The sequence below is a fragment of the Astatotilapia calliptera genome, chromosome 20, assembly GCF_964374335.1.
Source record: "Astatotilapia calliptera chromosome 20, fAstCal68.1, whole genome shotgun sequence".
In the NCBI taxonomy this organism is placed as follows: Eukaryota; Metazoa; Chordata; class Actinopteri; order Cichliformes; family Cichlidae; genus Astatotilapia; species Astatotilapia calliptera.
In genome coordinates this window covers 2,394,385-2,413,920 of record NC_137441.1, presented here as the reverse complement: position 1 = coordinate 2,413,920, position 19,536 = coordinate 2,394,385, and the positions used below count along the sequence as shown (strand labels likewise).

General features: G+C 42.6%; 1 protein-coding gene across 1 annotated transcript; it reads right to left on the bottom strand.

Annotated features, from left to right (window-relative positions):
• Positions 1 to 719: 719 nt before the first annotated feature.
• On the bottom strand, positions 720 to 19,212 carry LOC113013658 (uncharacterized). Its single transcript, XM_026154738.2, has 6 exons — positions 18,742 to 19,212; positions 5,513 to 5,663; positions 3,843 to 3,910; positions 3,437 to 3,546; positions 1,794 to 1,885; positions 720 to 1,387 (listed from the first exon to the last, which is right to left on the bottom strand). Exons 1-6 carry the CDS (start codon positions 19,030 to 19,032, stop codon positions 873 to 875), a joined length of 1,227 nt encoding a protein of 408 aa, XP_026010523.2. The 5' UTR covers positions 19,033 to 19,212; the 3' UTR covers positions 720 to 872.
• Between the last annotated feature and the right edge of the window lie 324 nt (positions 19,213 to 19,536).

The window sequence follows — 19,536 nt, the reverse complement described above, 5'->3', positions numbered from 1 at the left end:
AACGCGCACTCAAAAACGGATCCCAACAAATTGGCGCTTTCGCGAGTACGTTTGCTGATAGTAACACCATGTGATTCAGCTAATAACACAGGGATTTCATCATTTGTGAAGCCAGGCTGAAAACACTCAGCAATCTGTGCGACTGGATGTAATACCGGTAGCTTAGCTGTAGCATTTGTAGCTGAGGGCTTCAGCTTCCGGGTAACAAGGAAATGAAGTCATTCACGTAGATTACTGATTGGCAGCGCTAACTCGAAATTTCGAGTTACTTTTCTCAAAATTTTGAGTTAATAAATCGAAATTTCGAGAAAGTAACTCGAAATTTCGAGAAAATAACTCGAAATTTTAAGAAAATAACTCAAAATTTTGAGTTATGGAACCTTTTTTTTTTTAGTGGCGGAAACGGGCTTCCATGCAGGTGTGATGAGTAAAAGTACAAAAGGAAATCCTTTTACTACAGAGACTTACCCAAACCACAAATGAAACCATCTAGCCAAACTGCAACAGTGACCATGACTGTGTGTCCATGAACCAATAGATTAATCTTTTTTTCTTAACTATTTCACAAACTGCTCTGAAGCTGTTTTGGAAAACATCATATTTCCTGTCAGTGAACGGTAGTTTACTGGCTGTAAGACTTTAGTTTTCCAGGCAGGTTGAAGCAGGTTATGCACACATTGTTTGACCCAAATCTCAGTCAGACTTGATGCAGATGTGGCAGAAATGGCAGCTATGTTATGGTGAGGCTGATTTATAAATTGACCTATTTTGCTCGACAAGGCAGAGAGGGGAAACGGTGGGAGGGATTAACGAGGCCATGTGCAGTCAATGCAAATATGGTGAAGTGAGGAGAACGCTTCCTCTTCTTCTACTCACAGCCTGACAATCAGGATCGCAGTCAGACAGGCTAGCAGGACTGAAGGCGAGGACATCGAGCCAGCACTGTTCTGTGCAGCGCTACTGTCCTTATTTATTATACTTCCAACAACTCTCTTCACACCTTTCTCCTCCTTATGTGGCGTTTCATTTAGTTTCTCCTCTTCCTCTTTCTCCTGCTCCTTCTCTTCCTCCCTTGTATCAGGACCGATCTTGTTTATCAGTGTAGCGAGCGTTGTTGGGGGGGCAGATGGAGGCTTGGTGGCCTCAGCCGTGGTGTGTGGAGGCGGTGTATCTTCAGTGCTCGATGCAAAGTGCACGGTGGGAACACTGGGAATGCCGTCAGCGGTGGTAGACTCCACTGGAAAGTCAGGTGTTGTAGGAAGAACATCATCATCTGTAGGTTGGAGGGGATCAGTTGTTGCATCAGGACTGGATTCTCCTGTTGTGAGCATGGGATCAGCTGTCACATCATCATCATCTTCATCCTCTTCTTCTACTGTGTCGGGAACTGGAAAACATAAATGAAGGTAAACTTGTTTTAATCTGGGATCTAATGAGGTCTCGCAGTCGTTAATGCTGCCAATGAGAAATATTTTTAGGTAAGGGACCCGGGCACATGTGCTCATAACAGAGCTGACGTCCCCCTAAACTCTGTTACCATTGCTGCAGAAAAAATACACACAGGCATGACATATAGAGCTTCGAGATCCCACAAAGTCACAATTTAGTTTGATTCGACCCACACTGGTGGATCTACAGTCCATATCAAATTTGACATGGGACAGCACGATAGCACATATATATTATATTAAATTTATATGCTGATAAAAAATACATCAATAAAAATAAAGTCCTAAAATAAAATGCTGATGTGGATGAACACAGATCAGGAGGAGTAACGACTGTACTCTTACCACAGAGACTGTTTTCACATTTCTGGAGGTTTTCGGGGCATCTGGAGCACCAATCGCCTTCAACATACGGCCGCACTCCTTCATAGTTCCCTCTGAACACACGTACACAAAACATCATACAAATCCAAATTTAATAACTCCAGATTGTGTTACAAGAAAAACAGAAATAAAAAGAAAAGCTAACAGAAACTGAGTCAAACAGTTGAGTGTTAGTCTTTGTTAGCATGAGGCACCACCAATGAATATATATGCATCGTATTAAATTGCCTGTATTACTGTGAATCAACTGACTTTAAAAAGTATGTTAACAAAGGGATGTTAAAATATACAATACAGCCCAAAGAATTCACATTTAATGATGTGTCTCCTGCCTTCAGTCAAACAAGTAAAGTGTAACTAGAAGAATTTGCATTTTCTGCAAAAATGCAGTGTGAATGCTGTGTGGTGGAAATTAACTGCTGAAAAATGCAAACGAAGCAGAACTTTCTGCTGAAAAGAAGTGAAGAAGCTGAAGTGTTTGCTGAAGACAGCTTTATTTGAAAGGGTACACCGAAGAGTGTCAAGAAAGAAGAATGAGCGAGAGCGGGGAAGATGTGCGGCAAGAGCTACGGGTAGGATTCGAACCTGCGCCACCCAGTATACTGGCAGCTGCTCATCTCAGTGAGCCAAACAGGCACTTATCTCAGACACTGGAGTTGGAGGTGAAGAAGCTGAAGTACATATTAGAAAAGTTGCAGAATTCATTCAGGATTCCTCTCAAACAAATGGCCATAATTTCCTAACCGTTGGGTCTAAAATGGTCATTCTTGCATGCTTCTTTTAAGAGCAGATGGGGAAATCTTCAGGTGTTCATAATTCATTATTACAATATGAATTATTAAAGATGTATGACTTGTAATGTAACATAACTGAGTAGAAGAGAAGTGAAAACTGCCTTGACTTGCTCTCAAACAACGTTTTGTAACGTTAAATCTATTTGAAGCATCCACCATCATTCTTTAACTATCATCAGGCTTTGGTGAACCATCATGGAGGTTTTCAGGTCTCTGTGGAAATCCATGAAGGAGATATAACAAGAGAAAAAAGTGCTTTATTTCCGGAGTTTGAAATCCGAGAGAAGCACAGATTTCCTGCCCTCAAACAAATGCAATTCGTGGATAAACAGAACAAAAATTATTGAATTGTGAGCATTAGGAGTGTCTGAAGTTAAATTGGCCAAAGGCTCAAGCTTTGAAATTGTTTCATTGAGGAGATATGATAACTGGAAAGCGGCTCGCATTAGAGAATTCCAGCCTGATTGTGTTTCTATGGAGAGTTTTCAGACTTTGTGTAGCTCGGAGACGATTTGACAAAAATCTCTTACTTACACAATAATGATAGAGTGAAAACTGAGCGAGTTTTCACTCAAAGCAAACTGCATAACAACGTATGTATTTTCTGAAAAATCATAATGATGCAACTGAAAACTTAAAGAGGGATTAAATTAAAACGAAAGAAGATGTGAAAAAGCTGAATTCCACATGAATAGCTCAATTTGTGTGAGTGCTTTACAGCATTCACACAATTATTAGTACAGTCCACAAGAGGGAGCACTTGTTGTAGTATTGTGCAGCAGTAACACTGGAAGGAGTCGTGGTACTGACGCTGGGTAGTAGTTACAGACGAGGAAGGAGACTCTGTCCCAGTCCAGTCCCTCCATAGTGTCACAGAGATGGAAGGCACAGCCCACTCTGTGTGTGTCTGCCCACACCATCTGTAACACACACGCACAGTTTAAACTGAGTGGATCTGCCACATTCTACACAAGCTTTGGACAATGTCCTCTGCAGTGGATTTTAGCCATTTTAGTCGTATTCCCATTACTGAGAAGTAACTGGACAGTTGATTGATAATTAAAGTCATTCTCAGTTTGGGCGTGCACCCTGTCATTGTCCACATACATAGCCTAACTGTGTATACTGTGTGTGTGTGTGTGTGTGTGTGTGTGTGTGTGTGTGTGTGTGTGTGTGTGTGTGTGTGTGTGTGTGTGTGTGTGTGTGTGTTTGTGACCTGTGTGTAGTGTCCACACATCTTATCTTCGTCACAGCTGTTGTTCTGGAAGTCGTAGTCCAGGCGTTCTGCACAGAACAGATCAATTAGAACACACTATTCTAATGTGAACAATGATGAGACTTAGTTGAAGAATCACCACATTCAGGACATATCCAGTGACAAGTAAAGGTTCTGCAGTCAAGATGAACATCTGGTATGTTTATCCTGAAACTTGAGAGGTAATACAAAATAATAAACAGAAGCTATAACAATAAGGTTCAATAACGATGCAAAACTAAAGTGCTGGTCTGGCACAGGGCACTGCTGTCAGAAGTATGATGGTTGGAAAAACCACAAGAAATCTCACAACACAAAAAGCAACAATTTCAGGACAGCTGAGTGAAATCAAATACAAAAAGTGTTGAAAACTGAGAAACTACATCAGGAGCTGTAACTTTAACATTCAGTGTTAAAGTTACATTTTTATACAAGTTCAGTAAATCACTGATCCATAGTTAATGTGTGGTAGGTTCATCTATTAACATCACAGCAGCAAAAATACTTCTAGTGATACTGCAACATAACAATGCATTTAAAATCTAGTCGGCATTCGACTGTAGCAGAAATGTTTTTAGTTACCAAAGGTGAGGAAAAAATCGAAACTCCAACCTCAGCCTGGGTGTGCCACAGCTGAGCTGGTGGATATTAAAGCTTATAAGTTTCCTCAAACTAGTCCATATTAGAAAAATTATAACTTGGTGAAATGCTCGAGTCCTGTTCTGTTAATTTGCTTTTGTTTATTACAGAGTGACAGTTTTTGATTTATTGCAGTAACGAGCGCTGTGACAGTGTTTAGTTATTCCTTCAGATTTATGAGAATTGTCATTATCCTGAACATTTACAGTCACAGTTCAATCCACACTTTCACAACAGCAGTCGCCTCAAGGTGCTTTATACTGTAAGATAAAGGCCCTTCAATAATACAGAGAAAACCCCAACAATCAGGTGTCCCCCTAACAGCAAGCACTTGGTGACAGTGGATTAAATGCAGAGAAGTGTACAAACATATAGTGAGTGAAGAAGAAACACCCAGTGCATCATGGGAATCCCCGGCAGCCTACACCTATTGCAACATCACTAAGGGAGGATTCAGGGTCACCTGGTCCAGCCCTAACTATATGCTTTAGCAAAAAGGAAAGTTTGAAGCCTAATCTTGAAAGTAGAGATAGTGTCTGTCTCCCGAATCCAAACTGGAAGCTGGTTCCACAGAAAACTGAAGGCTCTGCCTCCCATTCTACTGTTAAATACTCTGGAACAACAAGTAGGCCTGCAGAGCGAGAGCGAAGTGCTCTAATAGGGTGATACGAGAAACAAAACTAGTTGTGGTGATCGTATTTTAAAAGCAGCAGTAATTTTTTAAAACCCCTGAGAAGTCGACTCAAAGAGACTGTCTTTCTGTAGTAAAGGTTTACTAGTGATTATAAATAGACAAACATCTTATTTGCTCTGACTTGTCATTGTGAAATAGATTGGATTGCAGATCTCGTAGTTGTAAAATACTGAAAACCAACACTGCTTGGAGCGGTTTTCTGTAAGCCTCACTTCTACTGTTCAAAGATAACCACTGACTGTAATCTGTCTGCTGTAAACAAGAAAGCCAACAAATATTTACTTCTGAGATCACTCACCCAGGAACCATTTCTCCAGAGCCGCTCGGAGGTCCAGGGGCCCGGTGCCCGCGTACAGATTCTCTCCAGTATCTTCCAGTTCTGGGTTGTGGTTCCAGATGCATTTAGCAGCGTAGCCCTCTGCCACCAGCTTCAGGTTTGGATCCCATTTCTGCAAACAACCACTGAATGTTACAGAAGTGCTGGTTTGGCACCACCAAATCTGCTGTTTGTTAATCATAAACAGCTCGTGTCATTTTGCAAGGCAGCGTGTTATAACTTTAGATACAGAGAGGAAGTCACGTAACCAACCATATTACAAGCTGTCAGAGTTTAAAGCAATCAAATGAACATGTAAAAGTAAAGCTGGTTGACAAAACGCCTTTTTCCAACATTCCTGTCATGATCCATTTTTTATTATTATTTTTTGTTTCTGTTAGTTTCTGGTTGTACTTTAGTGATTTTTTTAGATGCTTCCTTTGTTTATCCTGGTTTCTATGTTCGTGTATTTCCTGTTTTACTTTGACAGTCCCGTGTTTTGCTTCCTCCCTGTCTCGTTGGTTCATCTGCGTTTCCTCTGCTTTTCTCGTGTTTTCCAAGTCCCAGGTTTCTTCAGGTCTCAGGCTCTGTATTGTTTTTTCCCTCTGTATCTAGTGTTGTGTTGCTTAGCTTCCCCCAGTTTAGGATTTTGTTAGTTTATCTCAGTTCCCCGTTGGATTTGGTTTTGTAGTGTTGTGTGCAGCCCCAAATAAAGGCTCATCTTCTGTTCAACATCTACCTGCATCTCTGTTGTGTGTCGATCATGAACTCTACTATAGGGAAGCCCCAGAATAAAAAAATAAATCAATACACTTGAACCATCCTCATTGTTGTTGAAATATTTAAGATTAGTAGAAATAGAGAACCAGTTCCCAGAGGTTCAGTTCCTTGGAACTGTTAGTGTGCCTGCTTATGGATCACGCTTATCGGATCTACTTATCTAATCAGTTCAGTTACATTTTGCATGCCGGAGGAGGAAAATAGTGGCTCAGTCTCCAGCCTGGACATTACTTTTGTTTTTATTGCACAAAAGGACGAGTTAATTGCAAACTGCCTGCAGGACGGAAACAACTGCATGATGCTGCCAACGCAACTCCAGCTCTTTACAAGCACCTGCACCACACAGCATGCGACTCATTCACATGAAGGTAAAGTCTTTGATATGCTGCTTGGAGATTGTGGTGACTCTCAAAGCTGAGCCAGTAAGAACCCAAAGACAATCAATGAGAACTAAAAAAATCAAATGAATCTTATCAGTGCCCATCCCTACTGATAATTCTGTTACAGCTAACTTTCATTTCAGAATTATATCCTGTTCATTACACTGTTGATACAAATTACAGTGAAACAGCAACAGTAGGGTCTGAGGTACAGGTACAGGGAGAAAGATGTAAGAACGAGAGAACACAAGAGGAGGAAGTGGAAATGTAAAGCCTAAGTTTTTTTTGTAATCAGATATTGATTGTGTTCATGTTGTGTTGCTGAAGTGTTTTCATATTGTGGGACAAACATAATAATTATGGCATAATTGTGCTCCATAAGTATAATAACTGTGTGTTCAGTGCTGCCTTGTAAGTGACTCTCTGTGAAACACAAGCTGACTTTTATGCTTTTATTCATCGGTGCCGTACATGTGGCTCTGATATCTGAGTCGTGGCCTTGAAGTCGTTGGCTGGTTTGCCCGGATCAGGACTCGAAGCAGAGATGAAAGCAAATTTCATGCATACAAGTACAAAAGACACACAGACATCAATGAACTGGTGCACATCGTCGTTCATGTGCTGCAAGCAGCAGTTCAGCAGGGATGACGACCACGACTCTGTCCAGTTATTTGGTCTTCATGTTTATTTGTGCACGCTGCACAAATCAGAGTTTTAATGTAGACACAGCACCGATGCTTTCACGACAACTGAGTGTATATGTTTTATTAAAATTTCACACCAGACGTTACTAAAGTCATACTTATGAATTATTGTTTGTGAGATTAAATTGGTGGTTTTATAACCCTTCTCCATTTTTTGGTTCCCTCCCCTCTTTAAACCTGCTTTTAATTATCATGATAATTTCATTGCATTTCCCAAGAGTTCAACAAGCCATAAAACAGTAAATCCAAAACAGCAATGTACAAATATTCTGGAGCTGCTTTAATCTGGTTATCTAACCACCTCCATATCTCCCAGTACTATAAAATCAGCCACAGCTCTCCAGCAGAGTCAACAGCAGGATCATTGTTGCTGTTTTCTGTGACACTGGTAGAGGCTTCATAAGCTGAACGGCCTCTTAAAGTAAATTTGACAGCCGGTAGTTAAATAAATATTATTGCACATGATATGACATTTAATATCAGACCAATGAAATGTCGAACGCAGAGAGCTGATTCATAAGCAGCCACTGTGTTTGAGCCACCAAGGCTGAGTCATCCTGTCCTGGCCTCGCAGTCATTTAAAGATGCTGAAGTTATTTATTTTTTCCAATTATTTTCTATCCTGCTTCCTTTATACAAGACAAACCATGGGCGACCCCTTACCCCTGACCTCTGACCCTGAACGCAGTCTGACCCCCTGACGTGCACATTTCCTTCCCATCATGTCTGTAACAGCAGGTTCCTGTACAGAAACTGATCTGGTGAAAGGCAAATAGCCCACTGCAAGGACGTGTGACCTTCAAAAAAGTCATTAAGAACAGCGGCTCTCTGTATCAGCTTCCTTTTAGGAAGACCAACCAAAAAATGCTCCGACTGGGACAAGAAATGACAATGGACCGGCATCAGTCCGTGAGTCGTTTGGTACCGGGCTGCGAGAGTTGAGGCTCGTGTGTGAAAGTCATGGTTTTCAGGGTTTTGATCCTTTTTATGGTTAACGCAGTTTCCCTGGGTCTTTTCCCGTGTGTTATGAATAAATCTTCCCGCTGGTACTGGTTTTATTTTGCTGTATTTATCCGCAACAAGTTTTCGGACAAAACCGGTCAAAGTCACCATTAAGAGTTCTAATTTGCTGTTTGCCTCCCACTGCAGCTGAAGACGTCATGTGATGATGGTCATGAGTGATGAGACGGAGCACAGTGACGCCTTTAACTCAGCCCGTTGTCTGCAGCTCGTGGTCTGAGTCACTGTTGCTACGAAACCTAAAGAATGAACAACAGGACCCTGACAGGGAGTTTAATATCCCCGTGTGCGTGTGCACATGTGTGTGTTTATTTGTCCAGCGCTGACATGCAACACAAACAATAGTCAGGGGTCTCCTTCACATTCCTCTCCCTGCAGGCGCTCGCAACATCTGGTCTGTATTATGACTTTCAGGTCATGTGGTGTACACACACACACACACACACACACACACACACGATCATCACTGTCGACTGTACTGGAAGTCACCTGATCTGAGAACAGCTGATTATGTTCTCCTGAGTTTAACTGCAGCCTGTATTTTGTAATCTGAACAAAGTTTTTGTGTTTTAATCACTGACTCATAAATTAATGGATATGTTTCACTGTTTCCAAGCTCACAGAGTCGAGGTTTCTCCCTCAGGTGTGGACTTCAGTATAAAGTGCGTATGCATATATAAATAAAACGTAATTGAATTAAAATCACAAAGGATGAGTTTACTTAGTGAGTCGTGGCTACAATGAAAGTTGAGTTTGTTTCTAGAGCACATTAGACCCCCCCCTCCGAAAAATCTGAAACAGATTTATTAGTTAGTTTGTTTGCATTTGCCATAGCTTACTGGGCTCTAGGTCCGTTTCGGGCTCTAACATGTGACGAGTAGGTTCGTCAAAGTCAGTGTTCTGTTCAGCTGGATGTGAACTGGTCAACCTGATTCTCCTTTGTGCCCTTTCCATCTGGTTCCCCTGTACTGGTTGCACTGGTTTGGCTCAGTCCAGGTCTCTGAACCAGCTGCTTTGCAGACGCCTTTACATCCCAACAAATGCTGAACTCTGTCCTCTGTCTCTTTCTCCTCCTCCCTTTGAGTCTCCCCTCATCTCCCTGTTGCTCCTCTTTTCCATCACTGTCTTCTTACCTCCTCTTTCTCCCCTCATTTGTCTTCTCCTTCCTACCTCCTTCCCTTCCTTGTCTCCTTGAACTGCTTCACATCTTTTTCTCTGCAGACCAGCTAAAATCATAAGAAAATAATATGAAAATGGAAACGTCCCTGTGGGGCTCCCATGGAGGCTGAGACAGCCTGCAACCTCCCCTGGTCCAAATGCGCGCACACACACACACACACACACACACACACACACACACACACACACACACACACACACACACACACACACACACACACACACACACACACACACATTCCTCTGGGCGCTCATTCATTCTCTGACTAATTTTCTTTTCTCTCTCTATCTAAATCTTCTCTTCCCCCCTCTTCATCGCTTGGCTCTTCCCCAGCCGTCCTCCTCTTCTGTTGCTCAACCTTGATCGCTCACTCCCTCGCTGTTCAGTCTGTTCCCTCTGACACGCTTGCTAATGGAAACACCCGCCTGTTCCTGGAACCCAGGCCTGATTTACTCTGCTGATAAAGAGTGATGACCCTGCTCTGCCAACCTGTGCAAGCACGTTTTTATCAACTCACTGAGTGAATTAAAAATGGTTTTGGTTGGTAGTAAAAGGAGGCGGGGAGGCAGTGTTATTAAAATGGATCTTTGCCATCCATTGTATGCTGGAAGATAGGAAAGAGAAATAAACAAATCCATGCTAGCAGTTCTGTAACTACGACTAAAACAAACTGCAGCATTCAGCATAACAGGTGCTTTTATGTGTCCTGAGGTGTTTATAGTGACAAGTGGAGTAGATTAACCATGAGATGTTAGAGAAAGCAAACAGGGAGGAAGTGAAATTCACAGCACCTCAGATGCTGGAATTACAAAACAAGAGAATAACTTGAACCTGAACATCGATAACTACAATCACAAGCACTCAAACGTTTATCAGAGAAATAAAAGACTCCATTGACATCTGGCAGCTGTTTTTACATTGAAGACTTGATATAAAAGCCCAGGTTACACTGCAGATGTGTGATCGCGCAGAGTCACTGACAGCAGTCTAGCCTTAGTCAGAGATGCTCGGCAACATCCTTCAGCTCCTCCAGGGGGACACAGAGACGACCCCCCAGGCCAGCTGAGAGTCCAGTGTCAGGGAGATTACGTGCAGCATCGCTGCATCAACCATCCGTTCTTTTCTAGGTGAGCGCCGTGGCCTCAGTTTTGGAGGTGCTGATTCTGATCCCTGCTGGTCCACACTAAACCAAAAGGATCACCTGTGGACTCTGTGGACTTCATCAGTGACATAATGAAGCACCAAAGTCCCTACATCACCTCGCTGATGCAGTTCCCGCATTTATTTTTCATCTCATTTGTTCTCCCAGGGCGGCTGGAGCGGCTGGTGTTTCTCAGTTTAACCTATCGTCCCGCTCACTGGAGTTTTTCTACATCACTCTCTCCACTGAAACCAATCCTAATAGCAGCCCTGCTGAGGAGATTTCCACAGTGGAACCACACATTAAAGTTCCTGTGGTGGAAAACGGACTAATCCTTTCTTCTGGTTTATGGGCTTCAGAGGTTTAATTGCTTGTGGTTAACATGTGACCCAGACTTTGACAGATCTTGGCTGATGATTGTCAGGCGGGTGTCCTGCATGATGCTGCCATTTGGCAGTCAGAGGTGCGCCCTGAGCGTCTGTGTGGGGAGCAGAGTCTTCAGTTCGCTCTCAGGCCCGGGCACAAAAGGTTTAATAGAGAGATGGGACGATAAGAACTTAGCGATTCAATATCCTTATCGATTATCTGCTTCTCATTCGCTCTGCTTTAAGAGTCACCACCATCAATAAGCAGCATATCAAAGACATCAGAATCAATTACATGCTGTGGGTCGAATGTTTGTGCGTGTTGGGAGTATTTCTTCTCTTTGTTGTGTTGTTACTCCAAAAAAAGTAATGTATTATATATATTACACAGGACAGTTTTCTTAAGTGCTCACAGAAGAATGGCTGTAAATAATAATAATGGCACATACAGTGTTTTTCTTATTAGGTATGAAGGTAATTGCAACAGCACAAAGCAAAGATGAAATCAAGCACAAGGTGGTCACCACAGTGACTCTACTTATAAACATGAACAGGTAGAACTGGAGGCCGAGCGCTGAGGGTCAGGGTCAGGCTGCTGGGTCACTCGGCTTTAAACTGTCTCTGGGCTAGCTTAGCATTAGCATGCTGTCTATGCAGGTGTTTACAAAGAGTTCTGTTAGCAGTACAATGCAGCTGTTTCTCCTCTGGACACGGTTTGCACTTTACCGTCACACTCTCGTCTTTTTGGGAAATGAAATATAAGTAATGTTCACATCCACACTGTAGACTGCGCCACTGTTTTTCTCCTTTGCACATAACTAAAACCAACTGATTGTAAGTGGAGCCGGTAAAAGGGGGAGACTAACAGTTCCAAGGAACTGACCTACTGGGACTCCCAATGTCAGTTTAACTAAGGTAACATGACATGACTCAGTCAGACCTCATGTTAAACTGTTCAAAAGCTGGATTTCACAAACACTCTGGCCTCAATCATGCTGGATTCTTTCAGAAGAGCAGAAGCCAAAAATCCACAAATATAAGTTTGCTATCTGAAAAACCAACGACCAGTGAAAAGCTCTCTGTCTGTGTTTGTAGTCAAATTAACCTTTGATAAAAACACATTCACATAAAAGACAAAAAAAAATATTTTTGAATAATGAAGGAAACATAAAAGGTGGTCTCGCTCTTTTATAGGTACTGAAAGACATATTTTCTTTGAATTATGAAAAACCGACTGAATGTTAACCTGAAATACAACATGTCAGGTCATGTCAGCAATAGATCATCTAGACAGCTGGACATGTTTCTGCTGTTACATGACTTATCTGTGCTGATATGATCAAATTACAAAGTGAAAATTATGGAAGCAGTTATGATTTTAATTAGAAGGATATTTAATTATCACGATAAATATCCCAGCTGTTTGTCAAACACAGCTGAATACTTTGATCGTAAAATTCCCTCAGAGAACTCAGAGAGGTGCATCCTTCACTGTAACATCTCCAAAACGAGTCAGACTTCCTCCAGCTCGTCTCTGGTCCAGTGAGCAAACCAAAACAAGCAGCCAGCCCGAAGCTTCAGCACAAAACCATCGCAGAGCTTTTATCTGATGCACAGACAGAAAGCTCTCACATGCACTCTGAACTGTGATAATCATGCTTTTTTATTAATCCTTCATTGATAAATGTTATCAGACTATCAATAAACTAAAATGTTAATTCGTGCTTCTATAAATAAGAAAACACAGAGTCAAACTCACTGGTTTGCTGTATCACTATAGTTGAGTGATATTATCGTCGCTTCACCTGCATTTGCAAACATGTTTTTTAGCATCTTCATCTTCACATCTGATAACATGATGTCATCTTACGTTGTGTGCTGTTGTGGCAAGCTTTGTGATTGTTTAGCTGATATCTAACGAGTGTCTTCTTGTGGTCTGCTGTCAGCTGTCCTTCCACTCAGAAGAAAAAACTGGAGAGACTGATCATTTTAATGCTCCAGTATTTATTTATCAAACAGTACACGACTGGCTTTTCTGATCAAGGTAATTAGAGACCACACCTTTTTAAAATACGGATCTATTTATCGTCTCAGCCTGGTGTCTCTGTCACTCACAGCAGTGTCATCATGCTCATCATCCGTGTTGCAAACTTGGCAGAGAGTCTGTGGATCTCTTGGTGAGGATCAGAGGGAGGGACCTCTCCCTTTCTTCCGTTTCATGCAGTTTGTGCACTGACTTGTTTCTTTCTCAGTGATCATGGACCATCGTGTTTACCGTATGCATATGATTTCATCAGACAATAATGAGGTGAGAATCCCAGCCCCACCTCCACTGGGAGAAACGTTTGCTGCTGGTTACCAGAGTTCAGAAAATGGTGTTCGGGACAGCCTTGGTGTGTTCGTCATGAAAACACGGGACACAAAACACAGATACAAACAAGGATAATTAGAACAAGACAAAGCTAGAAGACGGATCCAACAAACAGCGCCAGAGATTACATATGCACTTGTGCTCGGGGGAACATTCGGCAGAGAGAAGAAGAAGAAAAAGCAGACAACAGAACAAGAACTGAGAATATTAGGAAATCAGGTCTATTCTGGACCGAAGACAGTAAACAGACATCCGGCCAGTCAGTTTTTATCCGTCTCCTTCTCCTTATAGTCACATGTTCCTCTTCCTCTTTTTTACTGCAGCCTTTGATCCGAACGTCGCCCTGCTGCCTCAGCACCAATAATCACCCCGAGCCTTTTAAAACAATGTCACGTAAACTCAAACTGAATTTGCTTTCGGCTCCGATGAACCCTGATATCCCATAATTCAAGAACTCCAAGAGCTGCTCACAGCTGGAAATGATGAAAATAAATTGCGGACCGTGATGAGAATGAGCAGAATCGTCTTATTTGCTCTGTTTAATTTTCTAACCGGAGAAATCCCGCGCGTTTCAAAGTAAAAGTAGAGTTTCACACACATATGGAGAGGAATTAACAGTATTAAAGACTGAAAACACGGCTCGTCCCTTCAGTTTTATTCGTCTCTACAAAATAGAATTTGTTGGGGTCTTTTTTTTAGCAGCAGATTAATTTTAGAGATTTCAATTCAGCCTTTTACACAAGGCTCAGTGGATGGTTGTTGCTGCTGATGCAACACAATTAGATTAGTGAAACCCAACAGCAGCATCTCTTTCTGAACACAATGGTCAGTCTGTGTTGTCTTCAGGTCTCTGGATTACTCAGGATGAAGCTCAGAGTCAGGCGAGGTTCAGAAAACTGGAGACCGGATCCTTGTAACTGGGAAAAGACTGACTGGGTGGTCAAACATCTGTAAACTACCTCCACCCACAAGCAGTTTTGTGGAGGTTTAAACTGTTACGAAACAGAGACTCGCAGGCCGCTGTAGCATTAGCAACACCTGCCTGATGTCACTGCAGTCTTATCTCACACGCACTGCAATGCAGAATTATATCTTCTGTGAAAGGTTGTCCTCACTTGTCTGCAGGCCGTGAACACCTTTGGGTGCTTTACATAAGACTGGTTATAAGTGCTGATGCTTTAAAGACAAAGACAATTCCGGGGAAATGACTTTAACTGCAGTGAACTGGCAACTGAGGGGCTGAAAAAGGAAGTGAACACTAAAGGATGCCCATAAACTCCCAGGGTTTAAAAATCCAGCTTTACAGTGAAAAATACAAACATTTATTACCTGGTGCAAATAAAACATTTAAAAAAATGTTTTTTTATATATCCAGTCCATTTCTGAAGTGTGCTGCAGTTGCAGTTGCACCCTAAGCTGTAAGATTTCTTACGTCTGGATTGGCTTCGGGCAGTTCTGCTATCAGATGCTCAGATGCATGAAGGCTCCCTGGCAGACATTTTGAGACCATCTGAGAACATTTTGTAGTCTTCGTTTAAATAAATTACCCACAGTTCAAAGAGCTGTGGGCTTCACGGGGTTAATTCTTTGTCCTGAACTGTGGTGACTACACAGGTTTGGACCTAAATGCTGGCCACAGGAAAAAAGAAGTTCTAACAATGAAAGGCAAGTCTTTATTGAGGCCGATAACAAAGTCTAAAAATCAGAACCCAGCAGAAATCCAAAACACAGAAGGGCACTGAGAGCAGAACACTGGGAAGCAACAACAAACACTGACAATGGACAAAGAGAAGAAAAGGCTATATATACAGAGACTGGACGACAGGACACAGGTGGGGAATGAGGCACAGCTTAACAGGATTAACACAGACAAGAACAATCAGGGAAGCTGCAGACAGGAACTAAAACTAAAGCAGGGGCCAGAAAACAAAGCTAGAAGAGAGACGGAGTATAAAAAAGAAAGTTAACAGATGGAGGAATGACACACAAACTCAAAGTAGGAACCGAGGGTTAGTACAAACAGCAAGGTCATCTAAACGTGCGCCCAAAACTCCACAAACAACTAAACAGGAACCAGAACTCAAATAATACAACACGACTAATGCTCACAATCACTGGTGTGACAATGAGATCACAGCAGGAGTGGAAAACTCCAGAAACACTCATCAGAAAGCACTAGAATAACTGTAAAACTCAGTAACTCAGTAAAACTGTGCTTTGTATTCAGTTTAAATCAAACTCTGGTTTGTTTTCGCCCTTTGGTGCAGTTTGTTGTGCAGATCTGAGCTCAGCAGTGACACTCAGGCGCGCTCCAAAACAGCCACACCGACTCCCTTAGAGGACGCCGTCTCCTTCTGGCTCCAAATGATTTGCAGAGCCGTTTGTTTATGGTGAGAACGAGATCCCGCCTCAGTGTGACGACTAACAGGTGTAAGCTGCAGGTTTGAGCTAAACGCATTCAGGCGTGCTTTGCACTCGGTACCAGGGTTACGCCTAAAACCTGCTCAGATAAATATTAATGTTAGGAGTAAATTCTCCACATCATCCGTTAGTTAGTGGGGGAGGGGCCAGTTAAGAGATTTGATTGGGCATCCGGTGTGCAGCATCCCTTCAAATCGGCCCATTAGTCCAAAACTGCGCCTGCCCACCGGGAAAATGCCAGGTAAGCGAGATTACTTGTTCAACTCTGAGCATCATTATGTGGTTTGCAGTGACACATTCTGGTTTGCTTGGAGTTTTCTCTGTGTGAAAAGAAATCAAACCACAGGAAAAAGCTACAAATTTAAAAACTCATCAGCTGATATGCACCAGAATAACCGAACTATACATGGGAAACGCTCTAATCAAGCACAGAGGCGGCTCCGGCTCAGGAGGGTCAATCCCAACTAGGGATGGGTACCGGTATCCGGTGCCATTATGGGACCGGTTCTGACATAAACGGTAGTAACCAGACCGAAAAGCAGCGCACATTTCGGTGCTTTTTTTCCCCTGAGCTGTGATACACTTTGGATTCTAGCCAATCATTTTACCTTTCCAAGGATAGTAGGCGGGCAGGTGTGGTGCCTGTTATCTGACCTGGAGTTAGCAACATCCCCCAAAAACCCGAAGAGGAGAGTCCTGGCCCCTAGCCCTGCCAGTGTAGCAGAAATGATGAGGATGATGATGCAGCAGCAGCCGTTCTTCTCTGCGTGAGTAGCTTAATGTTCGTGTGTAATTTACGTTGAGTAGGCTAACCACGTTATTACATTAACGCATGTAAGGTGAACTAGCAAACACCGTCGTAGTTACATGCGGCTGTCTTCTTGTTTGATGGCAGATACTCCCTTCACCAAAAAGGCTAAAATGACCAAAGAAAAAGTGGAAAACAGTTAAACATGAGAGGTTTTTGGACAAAGTTTGTGTTTTTTCCATTGTTTAAGCACTGCTTCCAGCCAAGAGTGATACCATATATGCCCCATAGCTGCAGAAAAGGCTAACATTGTTATATTTTTACAAAAAACAGCTGAACATGAGAGGTTTTTGGACCAATTTTGTGTTCTCCATTCTTTAAGCACCGGTTCGAGCACCGTTTAAGCACCGGCACCGTTTCAAAAGTACCGGTTTGGTACTGGTATCGGATAAAACCTAAACGATACCCATCCCTAATCCCAACCGGCTCCAGTCTGCAAAAGTATCCTTGGGCAAGATGCTAAACCCAGAGTTGCATACATCAGACTGTGAATGTGTTTGAATGTTAGATAGAAAGCACCTTGAATGCTCAAGAAGAGTAGAAAAGTGCTATAAAAGAAGCAGTGCATTCGCCATTTACAAACATAGACAGGATCATCACTCAGGTCTGTGAGGCTGTGGTGCTTAGGGAGAGCATTGTGCTTTGGCCATAATAATGGGGTCCTCCTAAGATCTGTGTCTCTCAGATGCTGTGGTCTGATTATGATACTATCCATGGTTCAAGTTGTTTTTTTCAGTTAACAACTGATACATTTTGACTTAAGGAGAAGCAAATGGACAGATGGATGTTTGGAGCTTTTGACTTGGTTAAAACTGCTGCTGTATGAAACAATGATCACTATTGAAGTGTTGTTTTACTTTGATTCATGTCCATATTTGGTGTAACTGCTGGGGTGCTTACTCCTATCATTCACAAAGACAAGAAAAAAACAACACCCATCCATTTCTCCAACTTCTTCTCCGAAACTGGGTGAGGGGTGGGTTACACCAGTGCTAACACACAGAAAAGACAATTCACATTCACGCCTACGACCAGTTTAGAAAAACCAGTTAAACCGACATGGAATGAAGAACACCCAGGACACCAATCCAGGACACACTACTGCGCGTCATCATAATGGCGATACGAAGGCGTGAATTTCTGTTACGCAGTAAAGATCTGCAGCTGTGCTCTGTCATCGCCATTTTACATGATTAGCCAACCGTTTCTGTTCTGTTTTTAAACCAAATTCAAAGTATTAAGTTGCTGCATTTCCTGCAATCGCATATATTTCCTGATGGCATCAACATAACGATGAGTCAAAAAGATGAAAAATGTAACACCGTAAATGGTTCATGATCAGTGAAGCCACTGTCGTCCTACTCCCCGGAGTGATGACACATTCACAGCTCAAAACCACAAGTTACTCAATCAAAAAAAGCTGAATCACTCTCAGCTAAGCAGGTTATGTGTTAGCCTGCTGTAGCTGCAGGCTAACTGTATTTACACCATATTTAAAGTAGTTCAGTTACAGAAAACAGAGATGCTGCATTTAGAGTTTAGTTTGATGCTCACACAAAGAAAAGTCAGCAGAGATAAAGATATATTTTTAGTGAGTTCTCTAAAGCTGGATGAAAATCTTTATTTCTTAATGCTGTGCTTTAAATCAAACACTCTCACACTTGGTCTGCTCCTGATCCAAACAATTACTTGTAGCCTGGACTCACCAATATAGCATAATGGTGATGTTGAGTCCAGTTCCATGCCCTAAAAACATGACTTCATACTATTTTACTCTAATCTGCTGATATATATCTAATATAACCATGAGTATAGACGTCTCTGCTTATTTGTGATGAATAAGCAAAAACAGTGATTAAATGTACTGACATTGGACAGAAAATTAGACATTTATAGATGTGTCTGCTTTTATATTCTGTATCTGCACTCGAGGGGGAAAAGGTGATATCAGATACAATATCTGACATTTATTGGCTAAACGTGCTGCATTACCTTCCCTTCCTTTGTTTATGCTTATTTGGGATGACTTGTAGGGTCTTACCAGAGGCATCATGGCCGAGGCGCTGGGTGAAACCTGTCCTCTGAAGTGGTTGTGAAGCTCCACCAGCATCTCCTCCTGCTCCTCGTTCAGAAAGCTCCAGGCTCCAGGAACCACCAAAGCCCCCAGCAGCAGCCATACCCAGAGAGGAGCTCTCCTCAGTGGGCTGCAGCGGCCGCTGGAACCTGTCCTCTCTCTGGAGCTGCATGAAGCTCCATCCTGGGTGGTCCATGGGGTCATGGTCCCTCTCTGGATACTGACCCCCTGGAGCGCTGAGAGTCCCCGCAGGTGCATGAGGAGAAATAGAGTCCTGGGGAATATTCTCAAGTGGTCCAGAGTCCAGCGAAGAGTCTGCGTGTCAGACAGATCAACAACTGAGTGTGTACAAAAGGCCGCTTGTCTTAGTGTGAGTCTGTGTGCCTGTTTAAAAGTGTGTGCGTTCCCTCCTCAGTGCCTCTCACTCTCAGCTCTGCTGATCTTTGTGTTGCTGACCCGGCTTTAAGAGAAATAGGATCCTCCCCTACTCACACTCACACAGACTTCCCTGTCTCTGTGAGTACTCTCAGCATCCTCGAAACCCAAACCCACTAAAATGAAGTATCCCAAAAACTATTTTACAAAGTGAAGAACGGCCGAATTACCCTCACGCACGCACGCACACACACACACACACACACACACACACACACACACACACACACACACACACACACACACACACACACACACCCTGCAGAGTTCACATTTCACACACTGCACCGACTGGTACGCACAAAATAACTCCCCACTCCACGCTCC

Bases quoted from the DNA above. Each gene is read 5' to 3' on its own strand.
- LOC113013658 (XM_026154738.2), bottom strand. From the start codon at position 19,032: ATGCACCTGCGGGGACTCTCAGCGCTCCAGGGGGTCAGTATCCAGAGA. The intron at 3,911-5,512 runs GTGAGTGATCTC...TGTTCTGTGCAG, and splicing joins TCTGGAGAAATGGTTCCTGG to AACGCCTGGACTACGACTTC. The intron at 1,886-3,436 runs GTCAGTACCACG...ACGTGTGTTCAG, and splicing joins GTCTGTAACTACTACCCAGC to AGGGAACTATGAAGGAGTGC.